Source organism: Bos taurus, chromosome 7 (genome assembly GCF_002263795.3).
Source record: "Bos taurus isolate L1 Dominette 01449 registration number 42190680 breed Hereford chromosome 7, ARS-UCD2.0, whole genome shotgun sequence".
In the NCBI taxonomy this organism is placed as follows: Eukaryota; Metazoa; Chordata; class Mammalia; order Artiodactyla; family Bovidae; genus Bos; species Bos taurus.
In genome coordinates this window covers 94089905-94116203 of record NC_037334.1, presented here as the reverse complement: position 1 = coordinate 94116203, position 26299 = coordinate 94089905, and the positions used below count along the sequence as shown (strand labels likewise).

Here is a 26299-nt window from a genome sequence, read left to right as displayed (position 1 = left end):
CATAGAGCTCTTGTGTTATATTGTGGGAAGCTCATGATAAAACGGTTACGGAGGTTTTGTGTGAGGTTTCACGAACATTCTTTTCATTCAGGCTTTTGTGCTACAATTCACCATTCACCACAGACATTCTTTCCAGTCCCAATGCAGGTCTAAACCCACATGGGCTGTCTTTTGTGAAGTGATTATTCTTTACAAAAAGATAAAAAATATTTTATCATTATTATTTATAGAAAAGAGATACAAGGAAAACACTGAAGTTTTCTGACTGATTTTTTTGACATTCAAAATATGCTCCATTTTTAAAGTTAGACTTTCTGATATAATGTCCTCAGGCCTCAAAATATTCTAGGCACAAAGAGGAAAAAAAAAAAAAAACAGAAAAAGAAAAATCAAATTAGCATCAGAATATTTTTCTCTTCAAATGTCCACCTATTCTCACTCCTCTACTACTCCCAATTATAGTGCTTAAAATAGGCAGTAGCAGTGAATTTTTTTAAGATAATCAAACCTAACAGAGCAGTATGGTTCAAAAGTTTGCTTGTATTAATCTCCAAGATAAATTTTTTGTTTTGTTTTCAAATTCTATTCTTTAAAGGAACCTAATCTTCCCAAAGTGTAGCATTCCCCTTATATCTGCTAAACTATACACTTACCTGTAAAGAACTTCTTGCCTATTGTACCTCTAATGCTCCCGCACATACCTGAAAAGATTGGACGTCATAGCAGCTCCATCTTTCTGCTTTGCAGAAAATGTTTTAAATAGATTATGTGGTCTCTTTATTAGGCGTATTTAAAAATTCCTAAGGTTGTTTCTAAAATCTGAAAAATGTACAATTGTGCCTTTTTTGGTTACAAATCTGTGTTTCTGGAATGGAAATTTGGTTTTATAGAGAGAGGCTAAAGCACATAATTTTCTTTTTGATTTGCAATCCATCTATTATTAACAAACAAAAATGTTTAGCTTTGAAAATATTAAATTTTCATAAAATAGATTAGTAATAAGACTAGCTAGCTTTTCATTTCTTTTGGAAAAAACAGGTTAAACAATTCAATTTTGTGGGGTTTTTTTGTATAATTTTTAACCTGAAAAATTTTGCTTCAGGAAAGCATTAGTTTTTAAAAAGCACATTGCAGGTTAATAGTTGACCTATTTTTCCCTACTCAGTCAAATTAATATGCAATATCCTAAAGATGCTAAGATTAGAATTTTCCCTGCAAGCAAAAATACATTACATTGTGAAGCCTTTAGATGGAGACATAGTTCAAATAAACACTAGAAATCTGTTCACAGTGCTTTGTGTAAGCATAAGAATGAACATTTAAGAATACCAAGAAGGAAATATGAAAAGAAATTCATTTAAGATGCTTATACTGATTATAGAATTTATACTGTATTTAGCATTTCTGAATGGAAGGGTTTTTCTGCATATTAAGCTGACACTTAAAAACTAAAAGGTTACATACTCTTGGCCAGTAAAGTAAATTTACTGTCCTTGCACCCTGCAGCAAAGCATATTATACTGCAAATAAGAATGCTGTTGTTGATGATGCAGAATACAGGCTGTATGTAATCAGTGGCATGCATCAAAAGTCATCTGATAGTCACATTAAAGCCACATTTCCTATTAAGAATCAGACTAAATTACAGCATGGCACTTCCCAGAATGAGCCAAGGAAATGCATTCTGCAAGAAGAAATAATTGTATTTGAGTGTCTCTGTAAAAATCAGGAAGTCTTTTAGCAGTAAGTAATAATGCTTTTCTTTTTAGTCTGCCTTCTTTTGTATTGCAATATATTCAGCTTCACTGGCAAGCCTATCACACTAATTATTATTACATCTAGTGATTCAGTTATCTTGATGACTACTGTAGCTGAAATACTCCAAGGTCAAATCCTTAATAGCGTGAATCAAACTAAGCAGCCATCACACTTGCAGTTGCTTTTGAGATAGGCTGGATGAAACAGTATATTCCAGACCTGTTTATGGGTTGTATTATTCCTTCAGATGTGGAGTAAATTATACGTACAGTTTAATTGTGCCATTCATTTTGCAAAAGTTCCTTCTCAGAAATCTTGAGAGGTACAGGTGTCTTGTGGTAAAAATGGGAGTGCAAGCCCACCTGTAATGATCGTATTGACCAAGAACGTCTTCAGCCCAACCTCCGGTGCTTTTAAGTGATCTGACATAATCTGAGCGGTTATATGCATCTTCTCAATTCATAGACTTTCAATAAATTCATGTGATATTTGCACATGTAATACATCCATTGGCACACAAATGCATGTTCTGCTTGGTTTATGTACCCGTGAAATGATGTAAATGAACTCTAGACCATGTTGAAGCAAACTGCTCTACCCAAATTCCTCCGTATCTCTAGGGTGGAAATAAGCATTCAGTTTGTAATGTACCCAAATATAAGCATCTGTACACATTTGAATGTTCTATGACTATGAAATCAAATAGGAAATGTCTTTCTTTTGTGACAATTTCTTTAATTTTTTAACATCGCAGTTGCACATCTGGACAGCAGTGATTTCTTCTTTAATTTAAATGTGTTGCTTTTTTATAGACCATTTAGAGTAAGGCAATTTGAATTGTGCAACTCTTCATTCTGAACATAGCAAAACATCCATTTAATTCAAGGATTATTTCTGAGGGAAAAAGTAAACACACAAAAGAAACTGGTTTGTGTCAGCTTTGGCTTTCCAGGGTTTTTGGCTCTGTGGTACTCAATACTTTCTTACGAAGGTAATATAACCAAGATTTGTTGTTGTTGTTTAAAGAGATATAAATCAGTGGCAGACTTTAGCCTAGACAAAATTATAGTACAACGTGTTTTAAGAATTATTGGTGGAAATTTTATTCCCTTCTTTTTAAAATCATTTTAGCTTTATACCATGCACCCTGAATTAATATTAAAAAGCAGTACTTAGGGTCCACTGTCTTATGATGATTTTAATAATGAAATTTACCTGAATCTACTTTCCCTCATCCTTCCACTGTTTTGTTATCTTTTTTTTTTCTTGCTGGTCCCCCCCCTTATATATCTTTGTCTAGTGGAATAATTCTAAACATAGTTATCATACCTTTATTCAGATTACCAGCATCATTTTTAACATCTTCAGCCAAATAAAATTTTATTTCCTTGCAAATCATAAAGCATTTAGTTGTGTCAAATTATCATTAAAAGTCATAATATTAATAGAGCATCTATACAACTGTATAAAATATATAGGTTCCACAGATACAATGTTGCTCCATTTTGAAAATGGCTTTTTTACAATAAACAGCCACATATTATGTGTTATATGTTAATGACAAATGTTCAGCAAATATGGACTATGAAAGAAGAAATATTATGCTTTTAAAAATAGTGTGATCTGCTTATCCTTTGGCTGTCAGGTAGCTAGAATGCTGCATTTGGGCCTGTCTACATGTGTTTTTTAAAATGTCATCTTTATTAGTATTACGTTCAAGGAATAGTACCAAGAATCAGTTTCTTTCAAGACCTTCCTCCACTGTGTGGCATATAAGTCTGTGACGAGCGACATTACAGAAGGTCATGTCACTTTTAACTGCTTGCATTACATCTTTCTGATTTCCCTAGTGCCCTTCCTTTGTTTGATTAATACTACTTGCTTTCAAGCAAGGTATCAGAAAGTATAATTTGGAAAAAAGAATTCTAGAGCCAATCTCAGATAGCCTCCCTCAAGAAAAGAGGAAAAAACCCCAACTTTGCAAAAATGTATCCTTTCTAACACATGCATTTTTTGGTACTTTTCATTTTTTTCTCAAGGAAATCCTACAGATGTGTTGCTATTAAATTATTGCTGACAACTTTTTGGGCAACTGGACTTTGTATACATGAAAACAAAACTATGTAGTCCTTACTTGGTTTTATTTGCAGAGGAAAGAACTGGAATTTGAGACTGGAACTTTCATTTTATTTGTTTTCCTTAGTTAAGTGTTAAACTCCAGCCCTCTCTTTCTAAATAGTAGGTGTTACTTGAGTTCTCTGGGAAAGTTTGCAATTTTGTGCAATTATTACATGCACTTCAGTGATATATACGGTTTGTTTTTAAAAGCTCAGTTTGCAGTTTCTGTATTCATTGCATTTGGTCAAGGCTCTTGTCTTAGAGCACATTCTAGCTTCTGAGGTACTTGCTGTCAAAGTCATCCGTTTCGTTGGACTGTTAAAGCCTGAAAGTGAGTTGTGAAACCATTATCATTTTAATTGGGAATCTTTATCCGCAGCTCTACCTGTGCCCCTTTATGTAATTCTTAGTTTCAATGAAATATGAATCAGAATTGTATGTGTCATTCAGAACCCTGAATATTTTTGTCCAGGAAAATAAATGCATCATTTAAGTTCCAAAAATTAATGTTTAAATATTATTAACTGGATGTCTTTTCTAATTTTATTAGTCATACACATTTTTTAAGTACTTTGGTACAGGTATTGTGCTGAGCACTTTAAATATTAATACATTATCTCATTGGATACCTAATCAACGCTGTGGGGTAGGTGCTATGATCGTCTCCATTTTCCAAGGCACCTTAAGTAAGCATCATCTGAGCAAAATGTAACCGTGGTATACATTCTGAAGCTGCTTAAAGGCATCCCTAGGAACCATCTGTATTATACATCCTCACTTGTAGATGTTTATGTAGTAACATTAAAATATCACTGGAGGAGGGGAAAAGCCGTCACTCGAGGGCTGCAATACAACACAACAGCCTCTCTTGAACACAGCACTTTGCTGCCAAATGTAAAGCAAATGGTTGTGTTGGGTGGTTCTGGCCGCACATTTGTGGAGCAATTGTGCGTAGCCAATTACCGACTTGTGCAGGGTGGGAACTGTTTGGGTTTTGCGAATGAAGGGTCTGATTCTGTAGACCTCTTTTGAGGTGTTCTTGAACATAAGGTCTGCAGCTGACTTGTGAAATGTGTAAATTAAGTTCTTGGTTTGTTTCCTGGTTCAATAATATTTTTAATTTTGGAAAATTAACTTGAAGATATTGGAGAACTCCAAATCTTGAAATGATAGTTAGATATCCATGTTTTCTCTTGCCTGGCAAATCTTTGAAAACACTTTGAATATTTGCTTTTATTAATCTGCATCATTGATTCAATGTCTTTGCAGGTGAGCTAGTTGAGTTCTGTCAAATTAATGACAGGCCTTCTACCAGTTGTACAAAGATATGAAGCATAGATTATGTATTTCTCTGTTCAGTCTATCAACAAATATTTCTTGAACACTTATTATGAACTGCTAGCCCCAATCTGCGGAGAAGGCAATGGCACCCCACTCCAGCACTCTTGCCTGGAAAATCTTATGGATGGAGGAGCCTGGTGGGCTGCAGTCCATGGGGTCGCTAAGAGTCGGACACGACTGAGTGACTTCACTTTCACTTTTCACTTTCACGCATTGAAGAAGGAAATGGCAACCCACTCCAGTATTCTTGCCTGGAGAATCCCAGGGACGGGGGAGCCTGGTGGGCTTCCGTCTATGGGGTCTCACAGAGTCGGACACGACTGAAGCAACTTAGCAGCAGCAGCAGCAGGCCCAATCTGACACCATTTTCCCTTCCTTGCATCTGTAGTGTGATATGATAATTACTGAAGAGGAGAGACATATAATACAGACTTAACAATAACTATCTAAAATATTGTTTGATTTTTTTTATGTACAAGAATAAAAGTATATTAATTTCATATTTCATATATGACTATATGGGTAGTTTTAGGGGAAAATTACTTAATCTGATATATATCAAATGATCATATTGTATACCTCAATATATATAGTTTTTTTAAAAAATAGGTAGTGACCAACCTTTAAAAATTATTTAATATAAACCTAACATTTGAAACATCATTTTATTAGAGTTACAAAATTATAATCATTAAAAAGATCATGTAAGGGTTAGATCAGTCCTTCTCTTGTTTTCCTTTTCCTCCCCACACTTTTTTTAAAATTTTTTTTGGTGTTTGAACTGGGCAGAGTTTAAGAGCTGGCTCTGCTATCCCACAACCTGAGTTTGAATTCTAGTTTAGCTACTTGGTGTTTGGTGGGTTCTTCTGATGCAATGTAATGTACTGAAAATCCGTGACTGCTTTTCCTGTATCAGCTTCCCTCACAAAGGGCCCAGGTTGGAATAGACTGGTGCACAGCACCTCAGTTACACATTGCCACTGTTGTTGCCTATGTGTGTACGATTCATGCTTCAAATTTTCAGGAAATTAAAAGGAAACAGGAAAGGCTATCTCATATCCCCCATTTGAATTCTATTGGATTATAAGCCTCTTGAGGGCTGAAATGAAGTATCTGTGTTATCCATCTTAGTATTTCCACAATCACTAGTACCATATGCCTTGGACAAGGGCATTTGTAACAAATGCTTATGGAATGACTGAGTGTAGTTAGAATGTCAAGAGTCCTTCATTCTTGCTGAGGTTGAATTGCTTTAGATGTTCCCAAAATAAGTGTAAACTCTCCCCCGATACTGGAAACAGCACACTGTGTCACTCTGGTTCTTTTGAAATGCTGAATGTCCAAATGAAAGGCCATTTAATAGAAAATTTAAAGTATGGTAGTAAATTAGGAATAATTTCCCAGTTTGTCAAGTGCTTTTTGTTATATTTTACTTCATGACAACTAGAAGTTTGTGTTTGGGCTCTTCTTTTAAATCAGTGCATGCTTTTAAAATATTTGAGAAAAATTATTAGAATAACTGAGGGTCCTGATGTGTTACTTCAGTCTATGTAACTCTCTGTTTAGTAAGTCTTCATTATTGAAATTTTCATTCATAGCATATTCCTGTGTCTATCATAAAGCTGCATGGAAGAAGAGTTAGCTACCTCTGTCTTCTAAAGTTATGAGCTTTGGAAAAAGGTTTAAAAATATTTGATGACCATGATTTTATTGAATTTATTCAGAGATAAAGATACTGGATAAAAATATAAAAGCACCACAAGAATTAAAAGTTATGTTAAATGACATAAATGCAATCATAAGTTGGCACATAGCTGAACAATAACTCCCTTCAAAGTTGTAAAATTTTTGGTTTCCATGAAGTGTGTGTGTATAAAAACATAATAAAACACCTGAAATGGGGTGAAGTCTCGTTTGTAATGCCTGCAGTTATATATTGATCCAGGAAAGGGGAAATTATTTAGCAAATCCAAAATGACTATTTCATTCTGCTGAAGTAGATAAACCAGGAGCTATTAAAAAATATATGTATGCATATCTGTCCTCATGGGCTATATACACGTGTTATACACACTTGATTATTGAATGAATTTCTCATTTTCTTTCAATAGTAATGTCCATTCTCATAACATAATCCATGTGTAAAATCACAGAGAATAAACATTAGAGTTTCAAGTAATCCAAAAAAGGAAGAGGTAATTCAGAGATAGTCAAAAGTTGACATTTATACATCAGAATTCAAATTGGAGCCATGAAAGATATTGTTAGCTTTATGCCATAGATCACTAGCATGAATCAATGAGCTGACAATTTTTTATCTTAGGGTTTGGTGACAAGTAAATTAGAAAATAGCAGAGCTGTATTCTGCTTAGTTATCTAGCTCCAAATTTAAAGTGCCTAATTCATATAGACAGTGGAGTAGGTGAAAAAAAAAAAAGAAATCTCCTGATTTAAAGCATCCTTCAAATTAACGTTGGTTTACCTTAAGCGGAGTTCCGATTCTTTAAGTCGTCACAGAACATTTCACACAAATAGGGTTCCCCTGACTGGGGACTCAGGTCCCTGGCGTTCATCAATTAAATGCATAGCATTTTCCTAATCCCTGCCTCTAGATCAAATATTCCTTCTCAGTGCCTCTGTTTCAAATGTTAATAAAGTTTTCATTTCCAAAAGGCTCAAAATGACAGAACAAAATTGTCTCTCTTAAAAAGCAGGAAAACGACTTCTGTTTCTTGTCTGCAGGTAGTGGAGGACATGTTGGAGGACGAGGAAGAAGAAGATGACAAAGATGACAAGGTAATTATCTTTCCCGGCACTCGGGTACCTGGGGACGGGGAAATGTAGACATGACGCTGTTTTCACAGACAGTTAAAAAAGGAGTTGAAGTGTTTTGAGTCCAGAAAATTGGACAGTGCTGTTTATCATCCTAACAATGCCACTGCATGTTGCAAAGAGGCAGAGAGGGCTATAAATCGTCTTCGCTTTTGTCCAGAGCTGGGTCAAATATTTTTCTGCCAGGAACAAAAAAAAATAATAATAATAATAATTCAGCTTGTCTGGAACTTGATAGCTCTCACGAAGATAACTGCAGTGACAACTGTTTTTGAAGGGCAAAAATTTGTCCTATCTCGAGTATTACAAATCAGGCTACACTTTGGGGGAAGAGAGAAGTGAAAAAATAGCAGCCTGTATGCGTTAAACATGGATATCGTCATCTGTAATTTTCCAAGAATTGCTCAGCAAATGAACACATGTGTACAGAGGGCTCTGGAGGGCGTTTAAATAATCCCAATGCTCACTGCCCCTGGTCTAGACTTGGAAACAGCCCTATGATTCCTTGGTCTGGAAAGTCTGTGCAGAGAGGCTCGTGTGTCAGTTGCTGGTTGGCTTGTGGATGGTGACCACAGTAAATAACAGCTGGTTTCTGGGACAGCTTGAATTGGTTGTCCCCTAGGGAGAGGGGACAAGTAGAGAGAGAAACCAGAATGACCTTGCCCTGCTGCAGCAGTACCTGGAGTCGGGAGGACAGCTTTCTATGTCACGGAGACTACTGATGATGGTTTATGGCATCATCTTTGGGCATTTCTGCATCTAAAACCTAAAAAGTCTTAGGGTGAGATTGGGAGCAGGGGTGAGAATGAGCATTCATTTTGACCACATCGTTCCGCATATAAAGCCTGAGTTTTGACCTACACTGAATCTGTCTGACTTCTTTTCTAGTAAAGCACTGAAATTTTTTGAAGGAACGAGAAAAACAGTGTATCTTAATTTATGCCCTTGACCTTTGATTCCAGTAGAGATGTACACTTATATCCCAGTGTAAGAATTTGTGTGCTAGAAGCAAGCATTGGAAATGTCAAAAAAAAAAAAAAAAAAATTCACAGTGATTTGTTAACTTCCTGAATGATTTTTTTCCTAATAGTCAATGCTACAAGGAAAATAGAAAGACACACATACACAAGCACACACATGTACCTTCTTTCTCCAAGTACATTCTTTCTCCCTTCTACTGCTATTTCAAACATTTTAAAATCGATAGCGCTTTTATGTAAAATGTTTCTTCTGGATATCATTTAGTCATTAGCAACATCCTCAAGCATTAGCAAAAATCTCCTTTCTGCAAAAACACATATGTGCTTGTTTCTAATGTTGAATAACATGAGCATGCACTCCCGGCAATAAATGATATGATTTATTGTTAAGGTCAGTTGTGGCGCTGTAGAGAGCTTGTATTTTAACTCAGCACGCCAGCTCTGAATCATCATTCCTCTGCTGATAAACACTGAGCTGCCATCCATTTATGGCCATTTTTCCCTTGCTTGTTGCTGCTTTATTATTAAAGCCACCATAAAGATCCATTCTAGCAGCAAGTGTCTCCCAAGAAATGTTCATAAATGGAAACCCTTAGTGAAGTCTGATGCTTCAACGCCCCTGCTTGAAGTCAACCTATATTTTTTTAGCCACTTTGTTTGATATCCTACACACTAATCTCCCTTTGTGGTCATTTTTTTAATAGAGAAGATGTTTGTGGAAAACCAGTAGCGTACCTGGTTAACCAGATTACCAAAACATAGATATCAAGTAGAAGGTGCCATGTGGAAGACAACTCCAAACTCGGGGGTGGCATCTGTTGTTATGCGGTGTTTGATTGTCTGGAATTGACACCTTGGTTCTAACACATTTTCAGATCTGGTTTACTAAAGTTGACTGAAGTTTACTAAAGTTTACTAAAGTGAGTGCTTAAATAACTCTATGAATTCACCTCTATTCTGCATAGGATGCCAAAAAACAGTGGTGTTTTCCATATGAAAGGATTGTGAGCTGATTTTCATAAATCCACCCCTTTATTTGAGTGATATATTAAGGGTTTTGCTTTTATTTACTCATAACACAGTTGATAATATAAAAACATATCTGAACAAAAAGAAAATCTGAAATGTAATAATTTACAATAGACTTTTAGGGACTTGAATAATAGAGGGAAGAATCTTAGAGTGGAAATCTTATATTCTGGAAATATAAAGTTTTTACTATGAAAATATGAAAGGCTACTTCAAGTTTCTATTTACCAGCTTCTGTATCTCGGCTGACTCTCGCAGTAGTAAATGTTGTAAGTCTTGGCTATCAGAGTGTCTGAGCGGGAGAAGGGTAATTTCCTACTTTGAAAAATTCATTGGTTCCTCTATTTAAAGTTTGTGTATAGAGTCATGCGTAATGGAGTTTCATGAGAAAACAAATGTGTTTTTTTGCCATACGAGCAGGTACTGACCTCTAACTCTCATTATTTCTCTGTTTTTTCATATGGTATAATAGTGGGGTCAGGTCAGTGGGTCCTCTTATAGGATAAAAGTAAAAAAGATTAATAAATGTGCCAAAGCCTCACTTTAATTGAACCTGAAGCATATGTTGCAAGTATGTAAAATATGTCCCAGATGTTTCACCAGGGCTAGTGTCTTGGCTTTCGTTGATTACCACAAGGCAGCTATTAGTCCTGTAACCTTTGGACTTGGGGGTAAATGGGGTATTACGTGCCACAGAATGAAAGCACCTGTTTTCCATTGAACAAAGACCCCTGGCAGGCTTCGCCTAAGCCCATCCATATGTTTTCACTTAGCAGATTGTTGGACGATTATGAAAAGTGTCTTTCTTTAGAGCCAGCATTGATATTAGTCACTCACAATGAAAGGACAATTCGCTGGCTACTTGACAAGGTCCGTGTGAGCAGAAACCGAAGTTGTTCACTTCTTTTGAGCTTGGAGTGTTTTCCCTCATCATAATTAGATAGCTGGCATAGACACAGGTATAAGAGATTGAGGCAAAGATGATAATGGCCTAACATAATAGTTTCGTGATAGCTTTTCTTTAGTGCTGCCTTTAGCACCTGGGAAGACTGGGTAAAATTGGTAAAGGCAAAAAGTCGTGATTTACCTAGATTCCCAGATCTTGAGATTTTTCCACATTATGCACTTTGAGGTTTTTTGTGTGTGAGCTCTTCCTTTTTATTAAAGCAGCTAATCATTATTCAGATGAGGGTTTGTGATGCTCAGATTTATCCTTCATTCTAGAATCCATTGTCCACATTTGCTTAAATCTAAAAGTACATGGCCTCTCTCTTAATCCAATTCCATGGTTTTCACAAAGGCAGAGAATATGGGTTTGCAATGGTGAGTCTCACTTATGAATCACTGACTTGTTAATATTTCCACTTATATCTGCCTTGTGTGGTAGCACCAGGTTAAGTGGTACTGGGGGGTGGAATTTTTCCTGAATTAAAAGTTAGAAAGACACCATATTGCATTCTCAGTTCCCTTTGTGGTAAGGCGTTCTTTCAGCCATCAACCACAAAGTCACAGTGTGATTTTCTTACCTGATACCAAATCCTGCCTTTGTGGTTAATAGAATATCTTAGCACATAAGGCTTAGATAAATTACCCACATGGAACTATCAACAAACTATATAATCAGGCTTTTCGCCATATTATGCGTAATAATACAGTGGTCCGTTTGCATAATCCTGACATCTAATTAATGAAGACCAGCTTTCTGTTTTGTAGCTTTAAAAGTTTAGGCATGCTTTCCATGGTGTCTCCTACCCTTGTAATGGGATCCACCTGCAGTATCAGGAAGCAGAAGATAGACTGCAGGTTTTCCTCAGGAAAAGCACAGATCCAAATGCATGGCATTCTAGCAATGTTTATCGATAAAAGATATTTAAATGTTCAGACGTGTGTGCTTACATTGCTTCTCTTTTTTTCTTCAGCCATGATGTCAAGGTTACTGTGTTTCAAGATAACTAGATGTATGAAGGAAACATATCCGAGTTACTTCAAAACACAGATTGTTTGCTTTAATTGTCAAAATCTGTATTTTCTGGCTTGATTCTCCAGCCCTACATGTATATAACATACCCAAGATGAGTACATCCCTGCATCTCAAATCAACCGTGAGGGGGAAGGGAAGAGATAACTCTGATAAGTGGTATGAGACAAGATTGTAATCGGGCACGACGGCGTTTTCTGGTTATAGTCAGTGAAATCACTTCATGGTGGGAAAACAGATCAAAGCTTTGGAGAAAGGCAGGAAAACAGGAGACAAAAAAAAAATCCTATCTTATATTTAACTGAAATACCATTGTAGTAGCTTATTGGTATTATTAGCATTTTATGTGTATGTATTGTTAATTTTATTATTTTTAAAATTTATTAGTGGTATTATTAGTATTGTTAGTATTATTGCTTCATAACAAATTATTACAAACTTAGAGGCTTTTTAAACATTTTAAAATATTTATTTACTAAGGCTAGCAATAGTCCATTGTAAAATATTAAAATAAGATTTCTGGGTTTTTTAATATTTTAATTTTATTGGAGTATCAGTTCAGTTGCTCAGTCATGTCTTTGAGACCCCATGAACCACAGCATGCCAAGCCTCCCTGTCCATCACCAACTCCTGGAGTCCACCCAAACCCATGTCCATTGAGTCAATGATGCCATCCAACTATCTCATCCTCTGTCGTCCCCTTCTCCTCCTGCCCTCAATCTTTCCCAGCATCAGGGTCTTTTCAAATAAGTCAGCTCTTCGCATCAGGGGGCCAAAGTATTGGAGCTTCAGCCTCAACATCAGTCCTTCCAATGAATACCCAGGACTGATCTCTTTTAGGATGAACTGGTTGGATCTCCTTGCAGTCCAAGGGACTCTCAAGAGTCTTCTCCAACACCACAGTTCAAAAGCATCAATTCTTTGGCACTCAGCTTTCTTTATAGACCAACTCTGACATCCATACATGACCACTGGAAAAACCATAGCCTTGACTAGACGGACCTTTGTTGGCAAAGTAATGTCTCTGCTTTTTAATACGCTATCTAAGTTGGTCATAACTTTCCTTCCAAGGAGTAAGTGTCTTTTAATTTCATGGCTGCAGTCACCATCTGCAGTGATTTTGGAGCCCAGAATATTAAAGTCAGCCACTGTTTCCCCATCTATCTGCCATGAAGTGATGGGACCAGATGCCATGATCTTAGCTTTCTGAATGTTGAGCTTTAAGCCAACTTTTTCACTCTCCTCTTTCACTTTCATCAAAAGGCTCTTTAGTTCTTCTTCACTTTCTGCCATAAGGGTGGTGTCATCTGCATATCTGAGGTTACTGATATTTCACCTGGCAATCCTAATTCCAGCCAGTGCTTCTTCCAGCCCAGCATTTCTCATGACGTACTCTGCATATAAGTTAAATAAGCAGGGTGACAATATACAGCCTTGTATTGGAGTATAGTTAGTTTATAATGTGTTAGTTTCAGGTGTAGAGCAGAATGGTTCAGTTATACATAAACATATATTCATTCCTTTTGAGATTCTTTTCTCATGTAGGTTATCAGAGAATATTGAGTAGAGTTCCCTGTGCTATAAGTAGGTCCTTGTGAATTAGTTCAGTTCAGTTGCTCAGTTGTGTCCAATTCTTGCTCCCCCACGGACTGCAACACACCAAGCCTCCCTGTCCATCACCAACTCTCAGAACTTGTTCAAACCCATGTCCATCGAGTCGGTGATGCCATCCAGCCATCTCATCCTCTGTCGTCCCCTTCTCCTCCTGCCCCCAATCCCTCCCAGCATCAGAGTCTTTTCCAATGAGTCAGTTTGCATCAGGTGGCCAAAGTATTGGAGCTTCAGCTTCAGCATCAGTCCTTCCAATGAATATTCAGGACTGATTTCCTTTAGGATGGACTGGTTGGATCTCCTTGCAGTCCAAGGGACTCAAGAGTCTTCTCCAACACCACAGTTCAAAAGCGTCAGTTATTCAGTGCTCAGCTTTCTTTATGGTCCAACTCATCACATTACATATGTATGAGGTAGATAACGTGTGAGTTATCTACTTAATGTATAGATAGTGTGTGTGTGTGTGTGTGTGTGTGTGTGTGTGTGTGTGTGTGTGTGTTCATCCCAAGCTCCTGATTTATCCCTGTCCTCTTTGTTTCCCCTTTGGCAAGTTTGTTTTTGGTATCTATAAGTCTGTTTCTGTTTTATAAATATGTTCATTTGTATCTTTTTAAATTAGATTCCACATATGAGTGCTTTCATATGATACTTGTCTTTGATTTACTTCACTTTGTATGATAATCTCTAGGTCCATGAATGTTGCTGCAAATGGCATTCTTTCATTTTTTTTAATGGATGAGTAATATTACATTATATACGTGTACACATCTCCCTTATCCACTCCTTTGTCAATGGATGTTTAGGTTGCTTCCATGTCTTGGCTGTTGTAAATAGTACTGCAATGAACATCCTTTCAGATTATGGTTTTCTCTGGATGTATGCCCAGGAGTAAGACTGCTGGATCATATAATGGTTCTATTCTAAGTTTTTTAAGACACGTCCATACTGTTGTCCATAGCGGTTGTGCCAATTTACATTCCCACCAACAGTGTAGGAGGGTTCCATTTGCTCCACACGCTCTCCAGCGTTTACTGTTTTTAGACTTTTTGATGATGACCATTCTAACCAGGGTGAGGTAATACTTCACTGTAGTTCTGATTTGCATTTCTCTGCTACTTAGTGATGCTGAGTATCTTTTCATGTGCTTTTTGGCCATCTGTATGTCTTCTTTGGAGGAATGTCTATTTAGATCTTCTGCCTATTTGTCTTATTGAACTGTTTGGTTTTTTGACATAGAGCTACATGAGCTGTTTCTATATTCTGGAGATTAATCTGTTGTCAGTTGCTTCATTTGCAAATACTTTCTCCCATTTTGTGTTGTCTTTTCATTTTGCTAATGGTTTCCTTTGCTGTGCAGAAGCTTTTAGGTTTAATTAGGTCTTACTTGTTTATTTTGTTTTTATTTTCATTATTCTAAGAGGTGGCTCAAAAATGATACTGTTGCAATTTATGTCAAAGAGTTTTCTGCCTGTGTTTTCTTCTAATAGTTTTATAGTGTCTTACATTTAGGTCTTTGATCTATTTCGAGTTCAGTTTTGTGTATGGTGTTAGAGAAGAAATGGCAACCCACTCCAGTATTCTTGCCTGGAGAATCCCAGGGATGGGGAAGCCTGGTGGGCTGCCATCTATGGGGTGGCACAGAGTCAGACATGACTGAAGTGACTTAGCAGCAGTAGCAGCATGGTGTTCTCGTTTCATTCCTTTGCAGTAGCTGTCCAGTTTTCCCAGCAATTATTGAAGAGATTATCTTTTCTCTATTATATGTTCTTGCCTGTAGGTTAATTGACCATAGGTGTGTGAGTTTATTTCTGGCTACAACCATAAACATTTATTAGCTCTCAGTTCAGTAGATCAGAAGTCCAGGTGTGGCTCAACTGGGTTCTCTGCCCAGTCTCACAGTCAAAGTTTCAGTCAAGCTGAATTCTTGTTTAGAGGCTCTGCAGAAAAATCCACTTCCAAGCTCATTTAATTTGCTAGTAGAATTCAGTTCTTTGTAGTGAGGGGACTGAAGCCTTGTTTTCTTGCTGGCTCTCTGCTGCTAGTGTCTACTTGCCATGGCCCCACCCATCCTGATATCCGTCAGTGGAGAGTCTCCCTGTGTCGAGTCTCTTTCATACTTCAAGTATGTTTCTTCAAGAGCCCCGTTGCTTTAAGGGGTCACCTGATAAGGCCAGGCCCACCAAAGATACTCTCCCTTTTAAATATCAACTGTAACATAACCTAATCATGACAATGCCTATCCCATCATATTCCCAAATCCCCCTCACAAACAAAGGCAGGGGATTATATAGGACATATACATCAGGAGGTAGGAATCTTGACAGCCATCTTAGAATTCTGCCTAATACAACCATCGAGTCCCACCCATGCTCCAGAACAAAAATGGAGCAGTTTCTGCATTCCTTGCTTTGCTACAACCTGATATAACTATCTTGCAGTAAACAAATTAGGAAATCCTGCCTGCCTGGACATAGCCTTTCAAAGATGATAGGAAACAGCTTAGACCAGAGGTATAAACTGAGATATATTTTACAGTCATAATACAATATGTTCAGGTTTGATCCCTGGGTCAGGAAGATCTCCTGAAGGAGGAAATGGCAACCCACTCCAGTATTCTTGCCTGGAGAATTCCATGGACAGAGGAGCCTGGCGGGCTACAGTCCATGGGGTCGCAAAGAATCAAGCACGACTGAGTGCACACATGCACGTGTGTGCATGCACACACACACACACACACACACACACACACATGCTCCAGTTCCTTATTATCTGATTCACCTCTGCTATGAGGGATGGTTAGGAATGCAGAGAGCCCGATGAGCTCTTTACCCTTGTTGCTTCCTCCTAGGAGAAGAGCAATAAGAATAAAATCAGCAATAAGTGAGAAAGAGCCCATTCTTCCTGTTGGTGCCTGGACCCACTGAGCAGATAGACCCGTGACCTCGAGTCAGTAGGAACAGGCTCTCCTTCCATCTAGAATCATAGCAAGATGGAAACTGGAGGATACCCAGGACAGGTGAAAGAAGGCTGCCTTGCTGCCCTGGAGCTGTCTGTCTCCTGGAAGGTGGGAGGCTTTCTGCCTGTGCACGTGTCTTTCACTGACACCCCCCACCCCGTGGGCCTTCTCAGGGGCTGCCTCTTTGCACAGCCCTTGGGTCAGAGTCCATCCAGCACATCCGGCTGGCCCCTGGAGCCAGGCTCTATGCCAAGGTGACCCTGGCCAGGGCATCAGGGGAGGTGTTCATGATGCCTGAGCTTTGTTTGATAGAGGGCATGGACCAGAGTCCTTAGCAGGAGTCTGGGATGAGGGCCCTCTAGCACCAGGAGCACCCAGGCATTTCTCATCCCAGGACTGCCTTGCAGGCTGCCGGAACCCCTGGAATTTCATGAGAGCTCCCTTCCTTTGAGCCCCTGACACTCAGCACATCCCAGTGCATCCTCTCCCTGCCTCTCCTAGTTTTAAAGAGGAAAATATGCTTCTAATGCAAAGTTAAGTGAATCGCCAAAGGTGATGTAGACAGTCAGTGGTAGAGCCAGGGCTAAACACTCAGGTTTCCAATATGGCATCTTTACCCTTCCTTAATGTTTTCCAGGAGAAAAAAAAATCAGAGTATAGATGCAAATGATCTCAGGGATGGTCTTTAGTAGCACAATCAGGAAACATACCATCCAAGCTAGCAAGGGGCTATTTACACCTGTTTCCTTTTCTTCTCACTATTCTCTTTACTCTTTCCCATCATACCAGCTGAGGGGCTGTGTGGTAGGCAGAATAATAGCCCCCCAAGAAGTCCCTGCTACTCCCTAGAACCTGAGAATATGTTACGCTACATTGTAAAGAGGCATTAAGTGGTAATGGAATGAAGGTTGCCAATCAGCTCAGTTTGCAATAGGGAGCTAATCCTGGATTATCTGAGTGGGCCCAACACAAGTGTCCTGAAAAGTGGAAGAGACCCTCAGAGTGGGTAGCAGCTGGCAGCCACTTGTGCAACTATGGCCAAAACCAATGCTCAGAACCTTCCCAACAAGAAGGAAGAGCTGCTGAATCATCCGGACCACCTGAAGCGGGAGTTCTCCCAGCTGTACATCGCCAAAGTGACAGGTGACATGTGGTCCGAGCTCTCCAAGATCTGCACTCTCCATGAGTACATTGCCCTTATTCTCACCTTCATTAACCAGACTCAGGAAGAAAACCTCAGGAAGTTCCATCAGCCCCAGGATCTGCTGCCCAAGAAAGTACATGCCCTAAACCCCAGGCTCAACAAGCACAGGGAGTTCTGAAGACCATGGAGAAGCACCTGAAGCAGCAGCCACAGAAGACACACCACTGTGGGAACACACAGTCGAGGCCGGAGCACTGGCTTGAATAAAGCATACAGCGAGTGGGAGTGCGGTGGGGTGGGGCGGGGCAGGGAGGCAAGCAGCTGTACTGGCTGTGAAGGTGGAGGAAGGGGCCATAACCCAAGGAATGTGGGCAGCGTTTAGAAACTAGAAAGGCCCCTAGACATTCCAGAAAGAAATGTGGCCTTGCCCACATCCTGATTTTAGCCCAGTGAGACCCATTTCAACTTGTGAACTGCAGAATTGTAAGATAATAAGCTTACATTGTTTAAGCCACTAGGTTTAAGATAATTTGTTACAGCAGCAATAGCAACTAAACACTTTAAACTTCATTTTCTATACTTCTCCAAAAAAAAAAAAGAAAGAAAGAAAGAAAAATACTGCATTTCAAAGCCCTAAATCTGAGCTCCTAATTTTTCCTTATTATCTTAGTCCTACTGTGCTATATAAATATGGCTATATGATTTTTCATTTAATGTGGAAACTAAAAGCAGAATCTAACAAAACAAATATTTTTATTCAAATTGCCTTAATTTTGTTTCAGAAAGCTTGTGCAAATCGAGTGTGAGTTAGAACCCATCTCTAGTGCAGTGGGTTACTTTCCTATTTAGGAAAGTATTATTATTATTATTCATTGGTGAGTAGAGCACCAAAGCATAGTTAACTTCATTTTTCAACAGATGAAATCCACTTCCTCACAGCATTCATTCTATTTCTTAAAATGTTTCATTCTACAAAGCATGGGGACACAGGGTACTAGCCTTATTTAGGTCACAAACCCTTTCAGAATCTGAAGACAGCTGTGGATTTTCTCCCCAGAAGAAAACACATAAACACATATATAAATAACTTTTTGTGCCTTTTTTTTTTTTGCAACGGAAATTGAATTATTTTCCAGAGACTATAAATTATCTTTCTAAAGTCTTATCTCTGTTGCTCTCACCACATTTCTCTTGACATTAATGCCTATTTTCCTCAAACACCTGAGATATATGTAAATTTTTCAAGTAAAAATAAAGTTTAATTCAGCTCAGAAGTAAAATTCTACGAGAATGCTGATGTTTGGCTTTGATATTGAAATTATGGAGTGGTTTTTTTTGACACAGCAATAGGCTTGTTATTTTTGACATCTGTTTGACTATGACTTTTCAGTTTCATGGCAATAAGTGCTTGAAATACTCACTTGGCAGAAGAAAACAGTAACAAATAAAATGGGAGCTGCCGTGGCTTTATTAGATGAGGGTTAGACACAGTGAAATTCCTAGAGTTCTCCAAAATTCTTGTTGAGTTCATGCTTTGAAAAGTCTGCATCATTAATGCTTTGTCATTTTTTTTTTTTAAGGATCAAATATTCATGGTTGCATGTTAAGTTCATCCGAGGCAGGATTAGCTTTGAAAGGGTTATCTAAGGACTCCAGCTGCCTGTCGGTTTCTACCTGTAAACAAATTGGAAAGCTTTGTTACTCATTCCAGCTTGCGGAAGCCCTTCTCCAGCCTTGAACTCCTTGGGTAGCTGTCTCCCACATTGCAGTGTTAAAGAATCCACCTGCCAATGCAGGAGACGCAAGAGACACAGATTTGATCCCTGGGTTGGGAAGATCCTCTGAAGAAGGAAGTGGGAACCCACTCAAGTATCCTTGCCTAGGAAATCCCATGGACAGAGGAGCCTTGGAGGGCTACAGTCTGTGAGGTTGCCAAGTCAGACTCACCTGAGCGACCTAGCAAGTAGACACACACATATTGCCTCCCACATGCCCTTCCAGAGTGGCAACTGAGCTGAAAAAAATTTAAATGAAAAGATTGACCTAGGTAACTTGGCAAGAATATCCATCAAGTACGACAGAGGATGAGATAGTTAGATGGCATCACTGACTCGATGGACATTTGGAGTTTGTCCATTGGACTCAGTGGAGTTTGAGTAAACTCTAGGAGTTGGTAATGGACAGGGAAGCCTGGCATGCTGCAGTCCATGGGGTCGCAGAGAGTCAGACACGACTGAGCAACTGAACCGAACTGAAAGTGAACTATGACTGGACTCTTTCCTGTTGTGCTATTCTAATAGTTGGATTTCCGTGGCCTCAAAAAAAAAAAAAATGTGGAACTTGCATTTGAAGGTCAACCAAACATTTGAAGACAGGTCCTCTGGAAAGCTAGTTAACTTCTGTTTTGCAGCACTGAACTGACTCTTCTACTCTCATTTCTTGACAAAACTTCTTAAAATAGCAGTGTGTCAGCCCTGGCTCTCAGGAGGTTGATAACGTTCATAGAAATAGACACAGTTTTTTCGTGATCGCTGGCAGAGCCGTTGACATGGGCTGACACCACTGCATGTTGAGATGAGGAGCGTGTTTCTTCACCAAAGCAGCAGAACCAGATGTGTTGCCAAGCGTCACAGATGCTCCATCTGAGCGCAGGGTGCCAAGATCTTTATTCCGCCTGAAAGTTTGTTTGGCAAAGAAATCCTTCACCATATTAAAGACATTGACTCTGCAGGTTCTATAAGGAGTTCGCAATGTAGGAATTCTTCCTTGATTGTAATAACTTGCCAACAGAAGTTGGCTATGGAAATACAGGTATATATTTTCATTAAGTTATTAATATATGCAAAAAAGGGAAATATTAAAGAGAGGTCAGAAATTCTTCTGTGGCAACGGCATTTGATGAGAACACAACCTCAAGAAACATGTTGCTTAACCAAAATATTTCAGTGTCCAGGGAGTGGGTTATTTTTCTTGGTCTTATGATGAACTCAAAACAACGTTTGAACACGAGTCTTTTTGTCTTGGGGAATATCCAAAGCCAGGTAAAGTTCCTGTTTGTAAAAATCAAGATATTTTTATATAAAGAAAAAGATCCACAATGTCGAATAGATTTTTAGAGCAGGCAGCTTTAGGTACTCCTTCAGTTTTGTCGCTTCAGTGCTTCCATGGGCCGGAATCTTGTCACACAAGAAATACTGCCCCTTTTGTGTTACCCCACACTCCATAATTAATATACAATTAATAGATATAAAAGTTACATGGTACTTTTTTTCTTTGCAATTTTCCAGCTGTAGCCAAACTCAAAGTAGACAAAGGTATATGCCTATGGCTATAATCACGCTAGCAGGGTGAGTCTTCTTCGATTCCTGTCAATAGGAAACCGTTCTAGAGGCCGTAACATGGTAGGGACAACGCCAGCTGTCTCTTTACCTCCTATAGCATCGATGGCAAAATGCCTTCTATTCTGCACTTTCCTGCCAACTGATCTTAGGCTGGGCCATGGACCTCTCTTTGGCTGACCCATGCCACTTCCCAACAAGAAGGCTCAGGAGCTGTCTTTTGCCCCTGCCCTCTCTCTTTGCAACTGGAACTTTCCATGCAGAAGGGCTTCCTTCAGCCTGAATTCTGGAGTAAAGATGACATGGGGTGTGTGTATTGGTTGCTCAGTCATGTCTGACTCTTTGAGACCCCATGGACTGTAGCCCACCAGGCTCCTCTGTCCATGGGATTCTCCAGGCAAGAATACTAGATTGGGTTGCCATGCCCTCCTGCAGAGGATCTTCCTGACCCAGGGATCAAACCAGGGTCTCTGGCCTTACGGGCAGATTCTTTACCATCTGAGCCATCAGGGAAGCCCCTTCAGCCTGAATTCTGGAGTAAAGATGACATGGAGCCAGCCCATATGATCATGATTTTGAGCAAAAAATAAACCTTTGTTTTTATAGGTATCTGATTTTGAGGTCTTTTTTTCACTGCAAACAAATGATTTAGTCCAGGCTGATAGGTACAGCATTCCATGCCATATCCTCTATGTGAATCAGTGTCTTCATCTTATCTAAAAAGCAAAGTCTCAGAAAGGAAGCGTTAAAATGTTATTTACTTCCCAAATCCAGAAACCTAGCCCTGCCCTTTGAAGCCCAATCTCAGATATAGGATGAACTAATTTGTTCTTGTGTCTCTCATATTGAAAACTGATGCTTTTTTATTTACCATAAACATATATTGAAGGACAAGTCATTAGGTAGACAAAGATAAATATGACACAGTTCAGGCCTTTCAGGAGTCATCGTCTGATGGGACCCTTGGTGATGTAAGCTAATAGTTGTAATACAGTGAGAAAAATGTCATAGCAAAGTTGTGAACAGAATCTGGGTGGGCAAAACAGGAGGATGACCATATTCATAGGACTGTCAGCAAATGTTGCACAGAAGAAATGGCATTGGGTGTGGGTCTTGAAGGATATAAGAGGATGTGTGGTGTGTAAAGTCAAGTAGTGTATGAAGCCATAGGAGCCAAAGTGGAGGAAAGTGACGCTGGTCAGGGAAATTTAGGGTTGCAAAAGCTTGTGTTATTCAGTTTTGAATTGTGTCTGACTCTTTGCAACCCCCTGAACTGCAGCACTCCAGACTTCCCTGTCCTTCCCTGCCTACCAGAGTTTGCTCAAACTCATGTCCATTGAGTCGGTGATGCCATCCAATCATCTCATCCCCTGTCACCCCCTTCTCCTCCTGCTCTCAATCTTTCCCAGTATCAGAGTATTTTCCAATGTGTCAGCTCTTTGCATCAGGTGACCAAAGTATTGGAGCTTCAGCATCAGTCCTTCCAATGAATTTTCAGGGTTAATTTCCTTTAGGGTTGACTGGGTTGATCTCTTTGCAGTCCAAGGAACTCTCAAGAGTCTTCTCTAACACCACAGTTCAAAAGCATCAGTTCTTTGGCGCTCAGCCTTCTTTATGGTCCAACTCTCACATCCGTACATGACTACTGGAAAAACCAGAGCTTTGACTATATGGACTTTTGTTGGCCAAGTGATGTCTCTGCTTTTTTATATGCTATCTAGATTTGTCATGGATTTCCTTCCAAGGAGCAAAAGTCTTTAAATTTCATGACTGCAGTCACCATCCACAGTGATTTTGGAACCCAAGAAAATAAAATCTGTCACTCGTTCCACTTTTTCCCTTTCTACTTGCCATGAAGTGATGAGCCTGGATGCCATGATCTTAGTTTTATGAATGTTGTTTTATGCCAACTTTTTCACTCTCTGTTTTTTGCCATCATCTAAGGAATTTGAAGTCTATTCTCCAAGCAATGGAGAATCAAAGGCAGTTCTAAAATAAGAAACTGTCATCTTGAAATTTGTGCTTTATGAAGGAAACTTTGGCAAGAGGGCAGAGGATGGCATAAGAAGGAGATGAGGCTTGAAGGGAGGGGAGCTGGAAGGTTCCACAGTAGCCCCAGCAGTAAAATAATGGCAATCTTGTACCTATATGGTAATAATGACAATAGACAGAAATTTGAGAAATATATTTATCTGTCTCTGTAATATGATTATTGAAAAAATTTATGTGGCTAGAGTAAGACCTGATGCGAAGAGCCAGCTCTTTGGAAAAGACCCTGGGTTTGGGAAAGATTGAGGCTGGGAGGAGAGGAGAAGGGGGCGACCAAGGATGAGATGGTTGGATGGCATCACCGACTCAATGGACCTGAGTTTTAGCAAACTCCGGGAGACAGTGAAGGACAGGGAAGCCTGGCGTGCTGCAGTCCATGGGTCGCAAAGAGGTGGACATAGCTTAGTGATGGAACAACAACAGAGTAAGGGAATGTTTTAGATAACTGGGAGCTGCCTACCTGCGGCATCCTGACATCTGTGGAGCACTTCAGCGTTTCAGAGTACTTCCCCTTCCTTCTGTTAGTTAATTTCTCTATGACTGTGTATTGGCTGAGCAAGTACCATTATCGTGATGAGGAAACAGCTAAGATTAGAAACCAGATAATGTGCCTAAATTAGAAAAGTAGTTGAGCCTAAAAACCAGTTTACTTGTCTAATAGAGAGGAAGCTAAGACTAGGAATTAGGTAGCTTGCTGGATGATGAAGAAATGGAGATGAGGAAACAAATTATCTCATTTGTTTTCCTTCCTGGTCATGTTTTGTCTCAGCCTGCTGACCCACCTAGAGACGACAACCAGGCCACTTGGAATGCGATTCTGCACAGCCAGAGCCTGTTTGCTCCAGAATACACAGGGAAAGTGTCCTATGGGCCTGTCCAGCCCTCTTCGGCATGCTAGGTCTTGAGAAAGCAGACCGAGCTTTGGAAAAATGATGGCAACAATGTCTTTTACTCATTCATTGTCCTTCCAATCGGGAAGCCCAGATCCAATGTGGAAGCAAAGAACATGAATGTGAAGGGAAACCAAAGATTTTTAATGCCTCAAAAGTTGGTTCCGAGCAAAAATGTATAGAGCAACCATGCTTATTCTGGCCTTACTCTAAGAGTCACTAAGAGAGTATGATGCTGGAAGAATATGGGTCACTTGAGAAGCAGCTACTATCGTCAGTATTTTTCGATGAAAACCAAAACCTCTGAGACATAAAGTAACTCACTAAAGGTCACAAAAGAAGTGAAACAACCAAACTTCAAACTCTAGTCTGTTGCCTCAAAGCCTCCCCTTTTCTGCATAACAGCCTTACCTCACACCCTCCCCCTTAAAAAAAAAAAAAACTTAGCACCCTAAAGCAATAATTTTCCGTGTCTTCACCATGCAGTGGACTAACTGGGCTCAGCTGGGCTGTTCTTGCTGAATTTCTCATGTGGTTCCAGCCACGTCTGTGGTCATCTTCATGGCTCAGTCAGGTGACTAGAGGTTGTTGCAGCTTTCTCCTAACGTGGCAGCTTGGTTCTGAGAGAGAAAAATTCAAAATTGATTGTTTCAAGAGATCCAGGTGTTGGAAGTACAAGAATGTCACTTCTGTTGTATGCATCAAGCTAGTCTGTAAAGTCAGCCCAGATTCAAGGAGAAGGTGAATTTGATTCTACCTCTTCAACAGGAGTGTCAAGGTCATATTGCATAAGAACCTAAGGGATAAGATGTGTTGTGTGGCCATTTTCAAAATAAATCAGCCACGATTTTCAAGAGCACAAGCTTCAAATAGATGTCCTGTTGCCTTTAGGAATATGAAGCCTGTTACCAGGAGACGGTCTAAGGCTTATCTACAATTAGTGCTGGATTAGGTTATTTCAAAAATTAAACTAGCAAAAAAAAAAAAATTAAACCAGCACTTTCAATTTTCCAGGTATATCTAAATTTTATCATGCTATTAATATTTCTTTTTATTTCACTTTTTGTGTTTGATTTATGAAATGAGAAGCAACAAAGAACTGACTAAATTGTCATTCTTGACTTCTCCACTGAAATCTCAAAGGGCTCCCTAAATATCTCTTCTTTTGCTTTGTCCAGAGATAAGAATGCAGTCCAAAAATTTCATCTTCTACCTAAGCTTTCCTTTGAAACTAATTGGGGGTCAGGGGGTCGGGGCGGGGGGGGGCGGGTTGCTGAGTAGGAAGGAAGTTGTAAGAATCCTTTTAAAATTCCTATTTAAGTTGTAATGGACATTCATTGTCCTCTACCAAAGGAAGACAGAATGCCAGTCCTGTGTTCTGGAAGTCAGGCTTTACTTACTCTGACTGGCTGCCAAAAAGAAAAAGTCAAGTGAGGAAAAGAGGTTGCACAACATTTCCTTCTTAAAACATAAGGGTTTCTACTTTTTAGAAAATGTAATTTGAAATTGCCAACAGATCACATCTGGTATTTTACTAATTTGTTCAAGGTCATTTCTCATAGGATTTCAAAGATCACTTATATCTCTAAAACTTGTGTTGTAAGAACTCTGAGTAACTCGGTCAGAACTCTTTTCCAAGGTCCTTGGAGCTAACATTTCTCTGTTGTAGTGAGGTAGCCTTACATAAAATATGTATTCAGCATGTTATACACATGCGTGCTGTTTCTCAGTTCTGGTATCTTAGCTGAGTCTTCTGATCAGCAATGATTTAGAAATGGGAACAGCATCTGTATTCTCTGTGATTCCACACTTGAATATGTTGGAGACATACAAGGCAATAAGATAAACGAATATACAGCTGTTGCAGTCTGATAATGTAAGATTTTATTGATTATCCAACAAGAGTAACTACGCTGGGTATTAGATTTGCTTGTCACAACCTTCAGTGCCTGGGGTAGTTGAACAAGTTCTTTTCTTCCACTGAGTTGACCTCAAAGTCACATAGTTTCTGAATCAAGGTCCTCAGATTTCATACTTTGGCAATTTCTTTCCTTTCTAATGGGGTATATTAGAGAAAATGTGTCACCTTTTGCACCATGTAATACCAAATCAGATCAGAATTCATGCACAATTATACCAGTGGAAATCTAATAGTACAGGCTGGCTTATCTCTAGATAACACATGGAAAAATAAACTTCCACAACTGACAGATTTACTTGATTTTTTTTTCAGATAATTTATTTGTAAGTAATCGAGCTAAAGACTGTAACTGGA

General features: G+C 39.1%; 2 protein-coding genes across 10 annotated transcripts in view; both read left to right on the top strand.

Annotated features, from left to right (window-relative positions):
* The window catches only part of MCTP1 (multiple C2 and transmembrane domain containing 1), a 1071916-nt gene that overhangs the window by 476228 nt on the left and 569389 nt on the right, over window positions 1-26299 (top strand). For all 9 annotated transcript variants that reach the window (XM_059888261.1, XM_059888262.1, XM_059888265.1 and 6 more), the window contains one exon: window positions 7960-8013. In XM_059888261.1, the coding sequence (XP_059744244.1) occupies window positions 7960-8013 (54 nt within the window). The remainder of the gene's footprint in view (window positions 1-7959; window positions 8014-26299) is intronic.
* Window positions 12477-25229, top strand: LOC104968998 (large ribosomal subunit protein uL29-like). The gene has a single exon (XM_059888828.1). The coding sequence runs from the start codon at window positions 17638-17640 to the stop codon at window positions 17923-17925; it is 288 nt and encodes a 95-aa protein (XP_059744811.1). The 5' UTR covers window positions 12477-17637; the 3' UTR covers window positions 17926-25229.

Coding starts and splice junctions, on each gene's coding strand:
- LOC104968998 (XM_059888828.1), top strand. CDS start 17,638: ATGGCCAAAACCAATGCTCAGAACCTTCCCAACAAGAAGGAAGAGCTG.